Raw genomic sequence first — 19,616 nt, 5'->3', positions numbered from 1 at the left:
CATACAATGGTCATTGGCAGAACATTCTGCCAGCATTAATGCTCAATAGGGTTGGGCTATGTAACTGGTAGTGGACCATGTGTAACAGGTTCGGGAGTTAGAGATGGGTCAGCAAATTCAATTGAAAGCAAATTAGTACGATAAGCACTTCAGTGTTGCAGTCTGCTTGACTGACCAGCAGTCAGCCATTTATGGGTGTTCTTGGATCCAGTTTTGCTCCTGGACGTGCAGATAATGACCATGTTCTGGGAGCAATCCTATCTTGCGCTGGAACAGGCAAGCTAGGAGGTTTGCACTATATCCAGCTCGAGATAGGGCTGCAAAGTAGCTCAGCCGAAGGTAAGGGGAAACTCTTTCCCATACCCCAGGTAAACCACTGCAGCCCTTATGGGTCTCCTCAGACTTGTGCCACTTTCTGAGGTGTGTCTGAGGTGGCACAAATCTGAGGAGAGCGGAGCAGCTTGAAGCCGCTACATGCTGCTCAGGAATGGGGTTTGGGATCCAGTATAACAGCCGGATCCCAGCCCCATCTCCTGCTCCCCGCCTGCACCCACCAGGACCACCCTCCGCCCACCTTGCGCCAGCCTAAGTCATTCTTTGGATTGCACTGCTAGGCTGATGTTCTTTTGTGGATCAGTCAGACCTGGCTATGGTTACCCATACTCTGATTATATATAGACTGGATTACTGTAATGTGGTTCGTCTTGGGTTGCCCTTGAAGACCTGGGAATCTTCAGCTAAAGCAAAATGCAACTGCACAAGTTCTCAGTTGCATCAGGAGGTTTGTTTGTGGCACACCATTTTTACATCAGTTTCTTTGGTGATGGTTATTACCTTTAAAGCTCTAAAATGCTTAGGACCAAGATCCCTGAAGGACCACCTCCCCGTTACAAAATGGCCCACAATCTGAGGTCATCTGAAGGGTCATCCTGCAGATTCAGCCACCAGTGGAAGCTTGGATGGCAGAGACTTGGGAGAGGGCCTTTTTAGTGATAGTCTCCTATATGTAGAACTCCTTTGCATGGAATACCAGATTGGCTCTTATCTCTCACTTGACAGCGCTTGAAAAATCATTATTTTCTTTAGTTTGGGGGGGGGGGTCATTAGTTTTAGTTTGTTTGGGTTCTTCATTGTCTTGTTGATTGCTATTAATTGTTTTTCATCATTTGTGGCAAGTCATCTTCGTGCTTCCCACTAAAGAGCAGAAGGTTGGAATTAGATATTTGTAAATAAATAAAATAAATCCTACCATAATTACAAATTATGCACTACAAAATATTTCATATGTTTTATATGTTTCAACAGGTCAGCAGCCCCTCTGGCAAGACTTCATGGCTCTTCCATTTTAGAAAGGCACCATCTAGAGTACAGTAAAACCTTGCTGCAGGATGAGGTCTGCTTCCTAAATACTTCTGGCTTTGAGCAGAAAGTACTTTTATTACCTGCTGCTAATAATATAATCCAGTGGTTCTCAACTGCAGGATCGCAAGCTGATTTTTTAGGGGTCACGGAGACTCCATTTACCAGCATAGATGCATTTAAAACATTTGTGCAACATTGTGCAATGCATTGTGCAACATTTTAAAAGTTGCATTTTGGCAACCTTTTCAGGGAAAAGGTTTTCAAAGGTTTTCAGGGAAAAGCTTTTCAACCTTTTCTCTTCAAACAGAGAAATATGTTTTTGAAAAAAAAATTAAAGGTGTTTCCACATACCTGAAAACTGTTTTCAGTTGTTTCCATTCAATAACCTATGGTAGTCTATATACATGTTTTTTACAGGCGCTGTCCTGGGTGCCAAATATTAATTCCTATGGAAATAATGCAAAAAAGCTGAACTCAGCCCAGAAAGCCCCCCCACCCAAAAAAACAGTGGTTTTGCTGATCACACAGCTGTTATTGAAAAAACTTCAGTGTTTTCACACACTGATACATCCATAAATAAATACATGTGATTTAGTTAGAAAGTTTGATTTATTAAAACAATGACATCACTTCCTGCTTAATTACATCACTTTCTAGCCCTGCTGGCACTTCCTGCTTAATGACATCATTGTTGTACCTAAAAAGTGGGTCCTGGTGCTAAAAAGGTTGGGAACCACTGATATAATTAGTTGATTTCTGTACAGCTCCCCCGTACATTTTATTTTGGCTTTGGATTACTTTAAGAAATGTCTAATGTGGATAAGAGTAGATAATTAATAATGCAATATGTTATGCAGATAACTTAGTTTTGTATGCAATACTGATTTGTAAAATTCTCCATCTTGCAGAGTTTAAACATCTTCCAGAACTTAAATAAGCGTCAGTTTGAAACCGTTATACATTTATTTGAAGTTGCAATCATAGCAACTGACTTGGCTTTATATTTCAAGTAAGTGCTAAGTTCTTTCCTTCCTGTCATAAAATTTAAAATGTAGTTGATATGATCACTGGCAGAATTATAATTTTAAAGTATTTTGCTATATACAGTTTCCCATTCTTTGAACTCACTGCATTTAAAAAAAAATCTTCAAAAGTTCATTAGAATTAAAGCAAAAACTTAAAACATGGACCATTGTAATAATTTTTCCATCTTTATCTTATATTAGTATTTTGTGTTTTCTATGTTCCATATGAAAAAGACCATTCAAATGCAGTGCACATGGTGAATATGCATTGGTGCATTTTTTAAAGATATTGGAAGACATCATGTGGTTCAATTTTAAATTTTAGCAAAGGTTTACTTTCACTATTTAAGGCAGGCAATCATGCCATTAGAGAAGTTAGAACCATCGGCCATTAGAGAAGCGGCCAGGAAGAGGGCCTTCTCGGTGGTGGCCCCCAAACTGTGGAATACCCTCCCCTTAGAACTGAGAACTGCTCCCTCGTTGCTAACATTTTGGCATGGACTGAAGACCTTTTTATTTCAAAAAGCTTTTAATTGTTGACAGGCTGGCTGGCGTTCTTGCTTCTTGCTTTTTATATGAAAATCCACGGGGTTTGTTTGTTTTTAGATTTTTTAATTATTGTAAATTGTTTTTAATTGTTTTTCATGTTACACTTTTAAATTGTAAGGCGCCTTGTGTGCCCGTTGGGCAAAAAGGCGGGGTATAAATTAATATAATAATAATAATAATAATTAATAGTAACCACAGCAACTTCAGTGCATAATTTCCATCAAGTCTTTTTGTTGGGCCCCAGAACCTAATTTCAAAGGCTTACACTGGGCCCCTGGGACCCAAGACAGACTTCAGAAGAGAGCCTGGTCAACTATGTCCATTATATACTAAAAGTAATACTATTTTTACAGGAAAAGAACAATGTTTCAAAAGATTGTGGATGCAATTGAAAAAATGGAAAAAGAAGAAGATGCTATTAAATACATATCTATGGACCCAACAAAAAAAGAAGTAATCATGTAGGCCAACTTTATTTTATTCTTCGTCCCACATGTCATTTTTGGTTTTCCTCTTTTTATAATCTATTATTTTTATTTAAAGGGCTATGATGATGACCGGCTGTGATTTGTCTGCTATCACTAAGCCTTGGGAGGTGCAAAGTAAGGTGGGTACTTTCAAAGTTACCTATGACTTGAATTTTATTCATGTAAAATCTTGGATGCCTTTCAGAATTCTTTTTTTACAGTGTTTTTTTTTAATGTTGCAATTTTTGTTGCAGTGAGTACATGACCAGCTGAGGATGTTTAATTCCAAGTGCATAGTCCACTTTTCAATGGACTATAAGTAGCTTACAAGGACAATAATAATATGAAGTCTCCTCGAGGGTGGGGGAGGTCCCCTTTCCCCAGGGAAAGCTCCAAGTCCCACAGTGGGGCTTCTCAAGTCTACAACAGCTATTTTACCGGCACAGACTTAAGAGTGTTGGGCCTTCCGGACACAGCTCTACTGGTCCTACTCCCCTCCCAACCCAGTTTCTCCCCCACCCCCTTTGCCCCATTCCACCCACTCCCTGCCTCCCCTGTCCCAATACTACTTACCACTGGCCGGCACTTCTGGAGTGCTAGCTAGCCTGCCGAGCAGCACTGAGACGGCTCCTCCTCTCTGGTTGCCGTAGATGTGCCTTACAGCATGTTTGCAACACCCAGTGCCAGCAGTATGCTTGTACCACTGGCACAAAGGAGCTCAGGAGTGGGCTCTAAGGCCCACTGAACTCAATGGAGCTTACTTCTGAATAGACATGCATAAGATTGCTATAAGTCAAGGACACCTTGTTAAAATCTCCAGAATCACTTTAGAGTGTCACCTCGAAGTTGGTGCCAATTCCTGCAGACTCCAGGCCAATCCTTGAGGGTTTGGCAATCCTACCAGCTGGATGACTTTGTAAAACTGAGAAGCAGGTTGTGAGCAGTGCTTCCTTGTTTTTTGCTGCCCCTGCAACTGAGGAGACATGTACATTCATGTTACAATATAAATAAAAAATATTATTTGGACATATACCTATCTAAAAGCAATTGATAAACCTAGCCTCTCTCTTATCTGTTCTAAGAGCCCTCTAAGCCAGTTGCCATAACCACATCTTGTACCAAATTTTCTTGTACCAAATGTATTGCTAATCATCAGTTGTTGTTCATTGGGTGATCCCCAGTTCTAGAGTTGTGAAAGAAGAAGAAAAGATTATGGCTAAAATCCTAACCCACTTTCCAGCACCGGCATAGCTGTGCCAATGGGACATGTACTGTATCCTGCAGTTGGGGGGCACTTATGGAGGCCTCATCAAAGTAAGGGAATGTTTGTTTCCTTACCCAGGAGCTGCACTGCCCTTATGTCGGTGCTGGAAAGTGGGTTAGGATTGCGCCCTAAATCTACTTTCTACAACCCATTTCAGAATAAAGTTCTATTATGTTTTCTTTTTTCTAACTTTAAAAGCCCAGAACAATTAAGCCTTTCCTCACTTCCAACCCAGTCACTTTCCTCACTTTCCAAGCCAGTCACTTAGCTTCACTCTCAGGCAAGCGACCCCTCCCTTCACCCTGAACACTTGAAAGAAAGATAATCACTTTGCTCTGGGTGAAGGGAGGAGTCACTGGCTTGGAATTAAGCCTTTCTAAGCGCCTGGAGAGAGACTGTTTGATGGATTGTCTTCTTAGTAACTGTTTTACATCTCAAATGTCAGCAAGGCTGTTTTTAAATTGCCTAGCAAAGGGACAATGTTTTTTAAATGGATTTGCTTTAATGCGATTTTTGCCATCCGCTCTGAGAATGGAACCCACGAAAATAATGAGACTCAACCTGTACTTTTAATATTTATGCCGACTCTATTGTTTTTCTGTCCTTCTGTTAAATAATACATGCAAGGGAACACAAATGTGATTGGAACCATAAAGCAGAGGAGCTTTAACACTTTGCCCCTACAAAGTGATTCCCATCTGGATTGCGCACTCGCTCTCACACACACTGTTTCCCTTAGGAAAAAAGCTTTCATTGTCACATGTTGTTTACAACACATTCATTAAAAGCAGTGTGTGTTTTGATCCCGGGACACCAGCTTTATTGAGCTATCCAACGTGACTTGACAATCTCTTTCCTAGTTAGACACAGTTTGAGGTGTTGCTAAAATTCTCTAGGCTTAGGTCTGAAAACAGATTATACATACATACATACAAACATACATACATACATACATACATACATAAAGGAGGGATGAACTTTGTTTCTGAGCCAGAATTAAAAATTATTCAGTCCTGCCTCATCAGCCTTCCCCAGCCCCCTGCCAAAGACACACTTATGCCAGTGGTGGCAAAGGGGTTCCTTTCCCTCCCCCTGTTGCTCAGCATGTAGCCTGCCAAGACTCAAGTGTCTTGCATGCACAACACATTTTTCTCCACTCCTCCACATGGCCCTTATCTCTGTTCAAGAAGATTAAGGGGCTGATGGGAGGTGTAGTCTGAGTGCCACTATCCACTAAACATTTTCACCTCATGAATACATGGCACATGTAGCAGGGCTTCATCTGCAATGTTAAGGCATGGGGAAGTACATATGGTTGAAGGTGTTTTCTAAGGTATGCTGGTCCCAGGGTACTTGTGTTCACACCATTCTTTTGGCTTTGGCTGTCTTCACAGTGGTCAGTAGAGGCAATTGTCCATTAAATATCTGCCATGTACCTCAGGCAACAGTCAGCGCATGATTGAGCTAGACAGTATTATCGAACATTGGAATTAATATTCACTTCCAGCAAAGCCTTAAATATTTTTAGAATAACACAGTGTATGTTTCTGGAATGTAGTCATACCACATGTCCTTTACCGTGATTCATTCAAATGCAGAGCTTTTGTTGAACAGGATATATTTGGATTCAGGACATGGCTGTGGTATCCCAACAGAGTCAGAACATGTCTCAATTCTAGCTGAGTTCTGTATCAGGTACACATCAATCACATTTAAATATTCACAGCTATGATGGCAAGAAACACATTCAGTGGTTTTGTGGAGCTCACAGAAAACTGAATTGCAATTTCTGAATCTTTAAATAATAGTTATTCATCATTCCCAGGTTGCAATCATGGTTGCTAATGAATTCTGGGAGCAAGGTGATCTTGAACGAAATGTCCTACAGCAACAGCCAATTGTAAGTATTATATTATGTATTAGAAGTATTTTATTTAATGCATTGCTTTTGGTATTAAAATGTCACTTCAACACACAGTATTCCCACTGAATAGTTGCTTCTCTCCTTTCTAGCCTATGATGGACAGGAACCAAAGTGAGCAACTGCCCAAGCTTCAAGTTGGTTTCATTGATTTTGTATGTACCTTTGTGTACAAGGTAAGATTATGCATTTCCATTCATATTGTTCAGTTTTTATAGCCTACAATGTTTAGAAGAAACCTTAAGAATAAGTAAGCACACTGAGTATGCAACTCTCAAAGGGTTGTGCATATCTGAAAAGGTTAAATTTTAAGCAGCTTCAAACCTCCTGGTAGTAGTACTTAATGCTGTTCATATCAAGTTACATTTGAAAAAAAATACTAGCTTACCTTACACTTATATACCAATTGTTTATTTACTTATTTCAATTAATTAAAATTGTTTTTGTTAAATATTGCTAGCTGCTTTACAGCCCAATCCTGAGCTGCCCTGTGCCCAGAGGAGCAGAGGTGCCAAAATGGCTGCCACTGCATCCAGTGCTTGCCGGGAGTCACCGGTGTCTCCTTGGGGGAAGGGGACATTCGTAAAGACTGGGTAAGAACTCAGGCCCCGCAATGGGACAACTCAAGTCTGCGCTGGCTATTTAGCTGGTACAGTTGAGAGACTCTGTGTCAGGCTGGGAGGTCTGACACGGGGTTCTGGATCCAGTGGAGCAGAGCTTTGGAGGGCCGGCAGAGTGGCAGGATGGCGCTGAGCATAGGATTGGGTCCTTAGGCCCCAATCCTTTCACTCACCAGTTAACACGATGGAGTGGGGCTAATGGAGCACGTGCTACATGCTATGGCGGGTGGGTGTGAAAAGATGGCCCATGAGATGAGTAAAAATATTTTTACTTACCTCTCAGTAGGCCACCTAATCACCTATGGGTCTCCTCAAACTGACACCAGAAATTTTGATCGTATAAGTCAGCTTGGTCGGGCCATTGGCATGCACACAGAGCCTCTAGTCTACCACTGTAAGTGCTCAATAAGATTGGGCAACCTATGGTTCCTTCATTAGGATAAAAAGATTGTCTAGACATATTCTGAAAGAACAAAATCACTGTTCTATATTCTTCAATTCCATTTTTGCCTCTCATATGCAACATAGGACCCGGGGCATTTGCAGAGGAGAAGTGGTGGGCAAGGGAATAGTGAACTATTCCCTCTCTTTTTCCACATTGGACTAGGCAATCTCTGGCCCCCAGAGCCAGGCTGGGGGCAAAGCAGCTGATGGAGGAAGGATTAAGTATCCCTCTTTCACTGACCACCTCTCCCATGCTACACTCCTTCAGGCTTGCATGTTAGAGGCAAACATGAAATTTGGAATCCTGCTTGGTATTTAGTTCTATCCTACGTGACTTAGATCATAAAGAAAAATAAATCTCATTTGATCACTACATCTACCATATATCACCTCTTGAGATTATCTGTACATATCAGAATTCTCTATACGTTAACATGAAAAATGCAGTTTTCACTGTGAGTGGGTAATAAATGACACTGATCTGCTTGCTTAGGAATTTGCAAGGTTTCATAAGGAAATTACACCTATGTTTGATGGTCTTCAAAACAACCGGGTAGAATGGAAGTCACGAGCTGACATTTATGAAGAAAAGATGAAAGCTCTTGAGGAAGAAAAGAAAAGACAGGAGGAAGAAGCTGCCAAAAAAGGTAAGGGGTGCTATACTTATTCTTATACCTGTTGGTACATACAGTAGCATACAGCGATATATAAAGCTCAGGGAGCTTTTGCCAAATTTATACTCTCCTGAACTGCACTTAATGGTGAGTGAAGGCAGAACAAAAAACATTTTATGAAATGAAAATTAAATTACTTTTTTAAAAAGTTAAAAATGTTGATCAAATGTAGCATATCATCAGGAAATGGGGCAGGTACAAATAGAGCAGGAAAAAGGGAGCTGAGGTTATGAAGAATCCCACTTTGAAATATTTCAGTGAAATATCTTCCTAGTAAGGAAATTCAGTAAGTAAGGAAATTCAGCAGCTGCCAACCCCAGAAGACTACAGAAATAGTCTTATCTGTGAAACCGGTTTCAGCTAGCCATTGCTTTCTGTGCTAAAAACTAAATTAAATCTCCTGGATGAGATTGGATTTGAGACCTATGTTAATCCAGGACAACAAAAGTCAATGGGAGATTTACCACTAGATTTCAATATGACTTGCATCCAGAACACTTAACATTACACTTAACACTTAACACTTCTGCATCCAGAACACTTAACAACACACTTAACACTTAACATCCAGTCACTTATGGTCCAATCCTTAACCAAATGGTGTGCTGGAGGAACATGCATTCCACCCGTGCACACTGTCATAAAAATGCAATTGATTTAGTTGATGCATGTCTGAGTTCACCCATTGCGGCTGCTGGGGCTTACCCCAAGGCAAGGGGAGAAATGTTCCCTTATACCAAGGAGACGTCTAGCAGCCAAAATTCCCCCATGGGATGCAACATAGCCCATGCTGGCACAGCTTTATCACCATGTGGGAATTTAGTTTGGATCAGGCTGCCCACTATAATACTGTGGGCGCAATCCAAAGGTGCCCTAAAGCACATTTGTACCTCCTCAGGAGAAAGCCAGGCTGGCATTCAAAGAAGTGCTGGCCTGTGCAGTCTGACGCAAGCCTCCACGCCGGCTTCCTCCTTGCGAGTTGCGTCGGCCCAAGCGGTGGGGGGGAGGTGTTCCTGGGCAAGGGGAAGGCAGGCGGTGGGCAGCCCTGGGGGTGGGTGGGCAGGGAGCGGGAGGCGGGTCTGGGATCCAGCAGTTATGCCAGATCCCAAGCCCCATTCCCAGGGAGAATGGAGCAGCTTCAAGCAGCTCCACTGTCCTCAGACTTGCGCCCCCTCAAGAGGGGGCGCAAGTCCAACAAGACCTATAGAGGCCAGCAGCCCTTACCCGGAGGTAAGGGGAAACATTTCTGGCTGAGCTGCTTATGGCCACAATCCTACACTGCATACAGCACAAGCCTCTTGGCTTGCCTGTTCCAGCGCAGGATAGGATTGCGCCCTGTGTTGCATACTATAACTGTTGTGTATACTGTGTAAGCTCTTGCCTTAATAATTTTTATTTTGCTTAACCACTACAGTGGAAACTTCAGTTCAGAAAACAGAATATGAGATAAAGTCATATTTTGAATATCATGCTGCTAACATTTCAGAGGGTAGGCCACTGATCATGAGACACATTTCAGTGCAGGTAGAAAGGGTAAATAATGTAGTCACATGGTAAGCCACAGCTTTCAAATGTAAGTTTTATTTCTTATGTTGGTCTCATAATTTAAAGGCACTGGAAAGCAATAATTACTTCAACTAGAACATAAGAACATAAGAACAGCCCCACTGGATCAGGCCATAGGCCCATCTAGTCCAGCTTCCTGTATCTCACAGCAGCCCACCAAATGCCCCAGGGAGCACACCAGATAACAAGAGACCTCATCCTGGTGCCCTCCCTTGCATCTAAGGTCCACAATAAACAAAAACCTGTGGCAACATTTGAAAGAAAAATTCCTGACTAGTTTGGGATTTGGCAATTAATTTTTAGTTCACTTAAAAGAAAATCTTTTAAATATCACACACGTTTAGGGAAAAAAAGTGTGCCTAATTTTCCTCAAAAACGGTCTGCAGGATAATACTGGTCCAATACTTGTTTTCATCATCCAGGACCATTCATCATCTACATTTGATGCATGAAGTTAAATATACTTACTGTAGGCATTCAAGGCCTACAGCAGCGAATCTTGTGATCTGCTGCCATAAACCCTGTTCTAGTGGTGTTAAAACCGCACTGTTTTTGTGTACTTTGGAGCCACCAGCGCAAATGGCTAGAGGTCCACATGTTCACAGGTGGGTCTCAGATACCCCGACAGAGCATGTAAAATGATGGCATGGGTGACTCTTCTCAGGGTGTATGCCAGTTACATATTTTTGCAAAAAAATATTTTTATTTCCCTCTCCCAGGCTGTCTGGTAGGCCCTACCACTCCTGCATGCAGTGCACGTTCTGTCGACACTACTACATTGCTCAGGCTGGTGAGGGACAGATTTGGGCGGAAACTTTCCAGTTAACAGCGGTTCAGTGTGTGTTTGTCCTTGAGAAGTTTTAGCATTAATTATCATAACATCTGGTGAAAATACTTGGGGTAGTATCCATAGCTTCTTGTCTCTGTAGGAAAAGTCCTTGCTCTTAAAGAAAGAAAACTGTGGTTGCTACCCATGTTATTTGTCAAAAGATGTACATATGCTGAAAACACATGGAGTTTTCAAACGGTCAAACACACATGGTTTGTCAGTTCAGTTCAGGTTTGTCATGCCATGAAGTAAGCTTCATTAAGCACCTAATTAATGCCACTGTTCTAACCTTATTAACACTTATTTTCTTCCCTTATTAGCAGAAGGAGGAGGTGGCGGCGGCGGTGGAGGAGGTGGCGGTGGCGGCGGCGATGATGGAAAATCAAAAACATGTACAATTTTATAACTTCAATGGCACTATACACTGCGAGGACTATATTTCTACTACAGTGGAATAAGAAGATCTTCAGTGCACCCAAAAGGATTTCTGAAAAGGATACATTAGCATAGATGTTTTGGTCCTCACACATCTGCCATTACCAATGGAATGAAAAGTGGCAGCATCCAGTGAAAACTGAAAAATCATGCAGGATGGATGGAATATAACCTGAGATTATTTCAAAAAACAAGTGGATTAAGGGATAGTTTCTGGGGCGCCGGTTGCTGTCACTCTCAATTTATACAGAGGGTTTTTTATTCAACATAATAAAGCTGCAAAACTATCAGAAAACTATTGTTTTTACACTACTTTCAGTCCATTTGATTTGATAAGCTCTATGTTGCACAATTTATAACGCCCTAATTACTAATGGATAGGAATTTGTTTTATACTATGTTTATTTCCTTCATCTGATAAAATGTACGGTCAGTAATTAAGCTGTAGCACGTCAAGTTAGAAGTTGTAAAGCTAACATCAGATTTGTGCCTACAAACAGGCCTACTGCATACCCACATATACACCTTGATCCAGTGCTTTCCTTTGTGTGCAAAAGCTGCACTGCAAACACAGGGTTCTCTCACTCACAAGGGATACCCTATTCATTTGGAGACACGATATCTATGTGTTCATGGCTTTGCATGTTGATCTGCTGAATCCACTGAAGTGAATGGAGAACATATGTGCCCAAAAATTGTCACACTCACATTAACTTTGTGGCATGGGAGTTACAGTAGCACTTTGCTGTGACTGTAATCTTAAGAAACCCTCAGCTATGCAGGTGGAACCCATACCTATCCTAGCATTGCACCTGTTTTGGAGAGATGCAATATTGTTGTGAAGAGGAGCCATAGCACAAGCTTCTCCCAATACCTTTGTGGGGTGGAAGGAGAAGTGCTGCAGCAACTCCCCTGGCACAAAGTTAACATGAGAAGAAGGGCTGTGTACACCAGCTCTCACATAGGACAATGGTCATTTAAGCTACCGAGGTCTGTTTATAAACTGGGAACATTTTGAAAGGCTCTTCCCATCTGAAATGTACAATCCAGTCCTTGAATTAATAATAATGCTCACACAATGGAAAAGATCACAACCAATTTCCAGTTCAGCTCTAGGCACTGTGACCATGAAGTACAAGCCCTGAATGTAGCACTTTGGTGTTATCTCCTTATTTTTCCCTGCCATCAGCTCTCAGCTATTAAGAAAGTTGCTTTGACACTCCTACAAGTGAGTTAAGCTAGGAACCACTCATTAGAACCACTCATCACTCATTATGGAAAAATTCAGGTGCATACACAGATATTGTACAAGGAACAGGGAGTTTTGGAGTTACGGCCACTATGTGGAATGAAGACCTTTCTATTTCAATAGACTTTTTTCCATATAGGTGTGCTTAACTGCCTAGCCCAAATATAAAACACAAGACACTAGCTTTTTCATTAGCGATCCTGCTCCCACAAACAGGAAAGACAGGAGGAAAGATGTTCAATATTTAGAACTGGAATAGCCTCCAGGATGTCTATGTAGGTGTTCAGCAATTTGGGAAAGGGATTTCTATAAGGATTAGACTCACCATCAAATCTACACTAATGGATCTTTCCAGTGTCAGCTTAAGCTCCCAGAACAAGGGATTTTCTGTCAAGATAAATGTTTGTCTGAAGTGCACTAGGTTTCTGTATACAAGACAACAACTCTTCAAAATGCATTAAGTGACTAGGATGCCCAACCATTTTGGTAGCAAATATTCCCATTAAGTCTGCCATTTTGTTTTTGCATCTCCAAATACTGGCTAAACCTTCAGGCTGGAGATGTAAACACATTATGTAGGATCTGCTTCTGTGCACTTGTAAAGAACTACAGATACTTCCAAGCATGGTCAAATGTAAACAAAATCTTGATAATGTATATAAGTAATCAAGGGCCCAATCCTATCCAACTTTCCAGCACTGATTTAGCCACAATACAGCCTTGAGAAGTCCTCCATGAGTCCCCCCCCCCAAAGGATGAAGCCCATGCCCCATTGGCACAGCTGCATCAGTGCTGGATAGTTGTATAGGATCGGGCCCCAAATTAATATAGTCTTCCATACTGTTTCTGGTTTGTTGTATCTTTGATTCCTGGGCCAAATATTTTATGAGGACTTTGAAAATGCCATCTAAATATGTAAATTATTATTTTTCTGTAATGTAGATACAAGAAGGAAATACTAAGATTGCTGTTAATTGTATATTTTGAATTAAGCAAAATCAGCATAATCAATATGTACACAATACAATTTTTTTATATAATTGTGTTGCAAAGATCTACAAAACATACACATCCACAACAGACAGCCCAGCATACAGTACAGTCTTTACAACAGCAAATATAGTAACAAACTCTTTCAAAGTCCTGAGTGACAAGTTACACAGATATAAGCTGATTGCTGTTTATTGGATTTGGCTCCCAACCGAGCTTGTAAGATGACAAAGTATTAACCTTTAAAGCCACCTTCTTACCTAAAGAAGCCTTCACACACAGAAGGCTACCTTTCTTTACTATTCAAGGACACCCTCAATGTATATCTTCATACTGCCCACCATTCTGTTTGTAAGAATTGTAAAAATATAATTATTTTCAGAAATGGTAAATGTAGAGGTTTATAGACACCTGAGCTATGCACCTTGTAAAAACCTCTCCATGAATATGCTCTCTTACTGGTTAAGAAAAAAAATTATGTCCTTTATTACATGCAACAGGCATACTATTTTATATACCATTGTTCAGTAATATGTAAATGAAAATTTCTGTATGATTCTTCTTTGTCCAGGGACCAAACTATATAATTGTTTTTGTGCAGAGTATTTCTGTTACTGTGGATTTAAGTTATGATGTAATTTTAAAGGGAGGGGGGAAAAAGAAGAGTGAGGTTCAAATGTTAAATGTGTTCTTATTGTGTTACATGTTCAGAATTACAGTCTAAGAGTGCAATCCTGACTGCGCTCTGTGGCAGCACAGGCCCCTGTGCTGGTCCAGGAGTGTTGTGAACATGCTGTAAAGCACGTTTGCAGCTACTCAAGAGCCAGCCAGGTTGGCATAGAGGCCTGTGCCAGCTCCCAGAGGCCAGATCCAGCCTCTGCACTGGCTGAACAGGGTGAGTTCACACTGGTCCAGGCAGGCCGTCATAGGGGGTGGGAAAGGGTGGCAGGAGGGCATCACAGAAGTGGAAAGGGGACATTTTTGGGTGGGGGAGGGTGGCCCAGGAGGCGGATTGCGCCTGGGAGGTGGTAGGACCGGCCACAGCAGCCCTCACTGAATTCTAACTTCCATCCCTGACCCAAACAGCCTTACACAGGCTGCTTGGATTTGCGACAGTGAATTCACTGGTGCAGTTCTGAGTAGTCCTGTAGGGATGGCTGGGGTGCAAGACAGGGTAAAGGGGAAAATATCCCCTTACCCCAAGTTGCCTTCTGGCCACCTCTTAATCTGTGCTGGATACAGTACAGGTCAGTCAATCTTCCTGTTCCAGTGTGGGTTAGGATTGGGCCGTAAGGATTCAAGCCTATGCACACTTTTCTGGGAGTAAATCGCATTAAACTAAGTAGGAGTTACTCTTGTGAAGACATTCATAGGATTGTGCTACCAAGCAAGATTACTGTTTATTCTCTGCTAAAGTGAACCGCTACCAGCAGTGGACTTCCCCAGGGGCAATGTCTGCGATGGTGCCCCTCCAGTGGGCTATCACCACCCCCCTACTCACCTGAAGCTCACAGAGCCTTGCGTGACCCAGGAACGTGCCAGGGAAACCTCTGTGAGGTTCCCTGACACTATAAACTGTGCTTCCGGAAAACTAGAAGCACAGTTTCTGCCCGTCGGGAGCCTCAGAGACATTAAAAAATGACTTGGGCCACATTATTGCAAACATGAATAATCACATACCAAGAGCCCAGTGGAGAAAAAAATGTGCCAGATCATTTTCATGCACTATACAATTAAAACCAGGTGGTACCCAAAGAAAGTTCATCTTGATTAGGTGTTGCTGAAATCAACTGAGACAAATTGGTCAGGACTAGTTTAAGTCCCATTCATTTCAGGGAGACTTCGTCATGACTGTCCTTCAATACAACCCACCGTATTTAAAGAAAAAAAGAGGAACATGAAATTTGAAAAGCTGATATTTATGAATTTGGATGACTTGTGAAGAAACTAGCTTACGACTTCCACAGCATGTTTTAGAGAAACAAATCTTGGAAGTACTCATCAAATTCTTCTTCCCTGTAAAACAAAACAAAAATATTATTATTAAGGATCATGGCAAGAACATGAAATAATTTTCAAGTGCAGTTACTCAGGGCAATTTGCAGTGCAAGGCCACAGTACGAGTCCTCAACTTATAAGACAGCACTGACAGGGCCGGTGCTGGCAAAAAAAAACTAAGGCTGTGACATACTGTGATATCAATGTACAGTTACAAAGCATTGAGTTATGATGGCATTGTGGAGATGCTACACCAACAGTGCAAGCCACTAACACTGGTACAACAACAGTGATTGTATTGTTGATCAAATGTATTAAAATAGTTGCAAAGAAAGGATTCAAACAGGTTTTTCACAATAGTTGCTCACAGTTTAAAGAGAGAGAAGATAATTTCCATCTCATTTTGGTAATACTGAAGAGGAAAATGAGTTTGTGGCTTGGGAGTTCTTTTTTTCCTTCTGAGGACTTAGTGTGAACTTGCAATCATGCAGGAGCTTTGCCTGGAAACACTATAAATGCTATTAATTTTGAGGAACATTATCTATATGGATATCTAACTAGGGGGAGAGCAACTGTCCCTCTTCACTCCAGCATGGCATCTTTTCCAGTCGCTATTGCTGATGTCTCTTCCATTTTTTTTAGATTGTGAGTTCATCGGAGACAGAGAACCATTGATTGTTTGCTTTTACTACGTAAACCACTTTGTGAACTCTTGTTGAAAAGCAGTATAGAAATATTCTTAATAATTATAATATGTCAAGTAGACATGAACATTTAAAAGCAGAAAAGCCCTTGGTGTAAGGACTGACCGTGTTTTCTCTTCTGTTGCTTGTGGGCCCTTCCAAAAATCAGCATCAGAGGGACCTTCTTGCTCATCATTATGGCCTAAATCTGTCAAATAATGTTAACAGCAACTTAACATTTTAAAAATAATTTTACTGTATGATTTTTCACAAATTAAACTAGATCCAATCGACAACTTTAATATAAACATTAATGAAAAAACACCATATTGAAGGTCTGAAAGAATACATGAAGCCTAATCTACAACCCAGTTGATGTTTGAATGGGACAAAACTGACAATATACTGTATAACAATATGTTCATGGATGCACTGTCAGTTGGTTTTTATTCCAATACTCTAGTCCAATGGTTTTCAAACAGGTGGGTAGCAGCCCACCAGGAGAACCAGTAGAAGGCCATTCCCACTTAAGGGGAGTGCTCAAGAAATGAGTGGAGGCATAGCGTTACAGCAATTGCGCCGCCACCCAATTGTAAACATACCTGAGGCTTATAAACATACTTGTGGGGTAGTGCAAGTCATCTCAAGGGTGCAAGAGGCTCGAAGTCCCCTTTGCAGGTCTCTCCACTGCTGCAAAGTGCTCTATTCAGTGATTGTGACCCACTTCCAGTTTTGCAATCGCAACCTGGAAAATAGAGCACTTTGCAGCAGTGGGGAGGCCCACAGAGGGAGTTGCAAGCCCCCCTCCACCACCCTCCAGAAGACTGGCACTACCCCAAAGGTAGGTTTACAAGTCCCTTGATTGTGGCAGTGGAACAATAGCATTGCTACTGCCCCCCCCTCCACAAAGACCATGGTCTCAATTTTCAAGTAGGACTTTGAGAACTGCTGCTCTAGGGCTGTGAATGAGGCTGTGAATGGGCTGTGAGTGAGGTTGATCTAGTCTCTGTTTTTAAACCTGCATCAATAACTGACAGAACAATCCTATGCATGCCTACTCAGAAATAAGTCCCACTGTATTCAGTGGGGCTTACCCCCAGTAAGGTTCTGAAAGTGCGTTCTACAAATTGTGTGCCTTTCTTCTGATCTGGACGTGCACCCCAGTTCTTGTTCCTGCCTCACTTATGTGTGACCATAAACCAGAACATGGGGCGAGGGGCAATTAGGAGCAATATCAGTTTTAAGGAGTGCCCATTAGGTTTCATGGGAGGAACAGGCATTCAAAAGAAAGTGGGGCAAAACTGGCTTCTCATAATAAAAGGAGGTTACCAAAGGCAGTTTTAACCTTCAGCCTAGCCATGGTCCTGAGTAAAGATCTTTATGTCCTCTCATATAAGAGAATGGCTGCCATTCACTGCTTTAGAAAATAGGAAAGCACTGCGCTGAGGGACATTGTTGAGCTTCCTCCACTGATATTGGGTGGCTAACTTCTACTGAGGAACCTCATAAGACCATGAACATTATTTCAATGATTTACCTTTATCAGAATGATCTGATTGATCTGAATGATCTGATTCATCTGATGATGCCCGATCTGAAAAAAGTTTCCGATTTATTAGTTACATGTGAATTCATTTGTGCATGCATGTAAGAACATTACCAGTAATCCCTGACATTTTAGGAGCATCCTGGCACAAGCTCACACCATGCCTAATGTGGTTTTTTTTGGCCACTCATCTCCTTTTTTCTTAATGCATGCATTCATATGTTCCCCCAACCCTGCCATCTTCTTCCTGTTCTCCCTTCCCTCCAGCACCTTCCCTGACTGCCTTTGCATTTTCCTTCTCCTCCTCCTCCTCTAGCAGCACCAGCCACTCTTGATATCTTCAGCTCACTGTCTTCCATTTGAAAAAGGCTGGAATCCATTATCTGTCTATTCCAGTCTTTTTTCAAAGTGGAGACAGCAGGTAAAGATCTTGGTGGCTGCTACTGCTGCTGCTGCTGGAGAAGATGAGAAGGGGTATCGGATCTGCATTAATCTTCAACCCATTCTGGCTGCCATTTTCCACTTTCTCCTTCTCTGGTTCAGCTGCCATGGTAATTTTCTTCTTGTTGGTTCCCCTTGTGAATGGGGAGTTGTTAAGAAGACCCCAGTGGTGGCTGCATTTCTAGGCCAGATCATCTTATCCCCTGTCATTGCTATTGTATCACTCAGTTATTCATGTTATTTAAAAATAGAGAACTGTATCAAAAGAAAGTTACAAGATGCACATTTACATAGAAAGAAGCCCCTGTTAAGTTCAATAGTCAGTACATTACCCTAGGCAAGTGCATTTAGGATTGCACCCCTAGAGGTGACTAACAGTTCAAGACTATGCATGTCTACTCATAAGTTACTATTACTGAATTTAATGGGACTTACTCCCAAGACTGAGTGCATTAGATTAGTCAGTCATGATTAACTTGTTTCACTCATTTCAATAGTGCTTAGTCAGGATGAATGTTTTTAGGATATAAGCAATCTTATTTTATACATCGAGGCTTCCTTTACCTTTATGATTTTTTCCTTTCTTTGATTTGTGCTTGTGTGATGAAGACAATCTCAACTTTTTACATTTCGCTATTTTGGAGCTTTGTTCTGTATGCGCCCTTTTTTTCTTTGGTATTACTTCTCTCCTCCTTATAAACAGAAATAAATGTTTACATAGTGCTCATCCAGTTGCATACAAATATGGTTATAAAAAAAGACAGACTTTTAAGTTCTCTGTAAGTAGCCCTGCAAATTTGAGGTTTTAAAGTAGAGCAGTTTAAAACCTGTTGAAAAGGGCAAGAATGTATTTTAATTAAACAAATCAGAGAACTGGAGTTGGAAGGGACCTACAACATCATCATCCAACCCTCTGGCAATGCAGACAATCCAGAACTACAACATACCCAGTAGATGGCTATCCAGTCTTTGCTTAAAGACTGCCAACACTGGAAAGTCTCCCACCTGCTGAGGCAGAACGTTCCACTGTCAAACAGTTTTTATCTTCAGGAAGTTCTTCTTACTGGTTAATCAAAATCTCCTTTGTTGTAATTTATTTCTCCTGGTTCTACCCTCAGGACCAACTGAGAACAAATCCGCTCCATCTGCCACATGATTACCCCTCAGTAGATGTTTATGTTACCTTTTAACCACCTCTTTTCCAAACTAAACATGCCCAACTCTTTTTTCCTCCAGTCCCCTCACCATCCTAGTCACCCTCCTCTGGATCCACTCCAATTTGGCAATATCCCTCTTAAACTGCAGTGGCACAATACAGGCATTCCGTTCTGGAACCCCCCTCAGATAGCTGAAACTGTGGATACGGGCAAATGCCCATACCTGCAGTCCTGCCCCCCCCCCGGAGGTGAGGGGAGTTCTGCTCTCCTCACCTTCATAGGGGGCTCTGAGCTGCCAGGGCTTCCCCAGGTGTCCTAATACCTTATAAGGCATTAAAAAAAATCACTTCCAGTTTTTCCGTGAAACCAGAAGTTGTGTTTTATTAGCTTCAGAGC

At 41.6% G+C, this 19,616-nt stretch overlaps 2 protein-coding genes across 3 annotated transcripts in view; one reads left to right on the top strand and one right to left on the bottom strand.

Moving 5' to 3' along the window:
- Positions 1-11,127, top strand: part of PDE6C (phosphodiesterase 6C) — a 53,581-nt gene extending 42,454 nt beyond the window's left edge. The window contains exons 15-22 of one of the 2 annotated variants that reach the window (XM_066619993.1): positions 1,306-1,393; positions 2,271-2,371; positions 3,290-3,397; positions 3,480-3,543; positions 6,493-6,567; positions 6,681-6,764; positions 8,146-8,299; positions 11,054-11,127. In XM_066619993.1, coding sequence (XP_066476090.1) covers positions 1,306-1,393; positions 2,271-2,371; positions 3,290-3,397; positions 3,480-3,543; positions 6,493-6,567; positions 6,681-6,764; positions 8,146-8,299; positions 11,054-11,127 — 748 coding nt within the window. Of the gene's footprint in view, positions 1-1,305; positions 1,394-2,270; positions 2,372-3,289; positions 3,398-3,479; positions 3,544-6,492; positions 6,568-6,680; positions 6,765-8,145; positions 8,300-11,041 lie in introns of both variants that reach the window. The other variant, XM_066619992.1, reaches the window with a different exon arrangement.
- A 2,293-nt stretch (positions 11,128-13,420) lies between these two features.
- LOC136644575 (protein FRA10AC1) overlaps positions 13,421-19,616 on the bottom strand; it is a 41,749-nt gene continuing 35,553 nt past the window's right edge. The window contains exons 11-14 of the mRNA XM_066620583.1: positions 18,628-18,755; positions 17,614-17,670; positions 16,203-16,284; positions 13,421-15,411 (exon numbers count right to left, since the gene is read on the bottom strand). Coding sequence (XP_066476680.1) covers positions 15,369-15,411; positions 16,203-16,284; positions 17,614-17,670; positions 18,628-18,755 — 310 coding nt within the window. The 3' untranslated portion in view covers positions 13,421-15,368. The remainder of the gene's footprint in view (positions 15,412-16,202; positions 16,285-17,613; positions 17,671-18,627; positions 18,756-19,616) is intronic.

Source organism: Tiliqua scincoides, chromosome 3, assembly GCF_035046505.1.
Source record: "Tiliqua scincoides isolate rTilSci1 chromosome 3, rTilSci1.hap2, whole genome shotgun sequence".
Classification (NCBI taxonomy): domain Eukaryota; kingdom Metazoa; phylum Chordata; class Lepidosauria; order Squamata; family Scincidae; genus Tiliqua; species Tiliqua scincoides.
The sequence above is the reverse complement of the archived record's forward strand: the minus strand, read 5'-3'. Positions and strand labels throughout refer to the sequence as shown.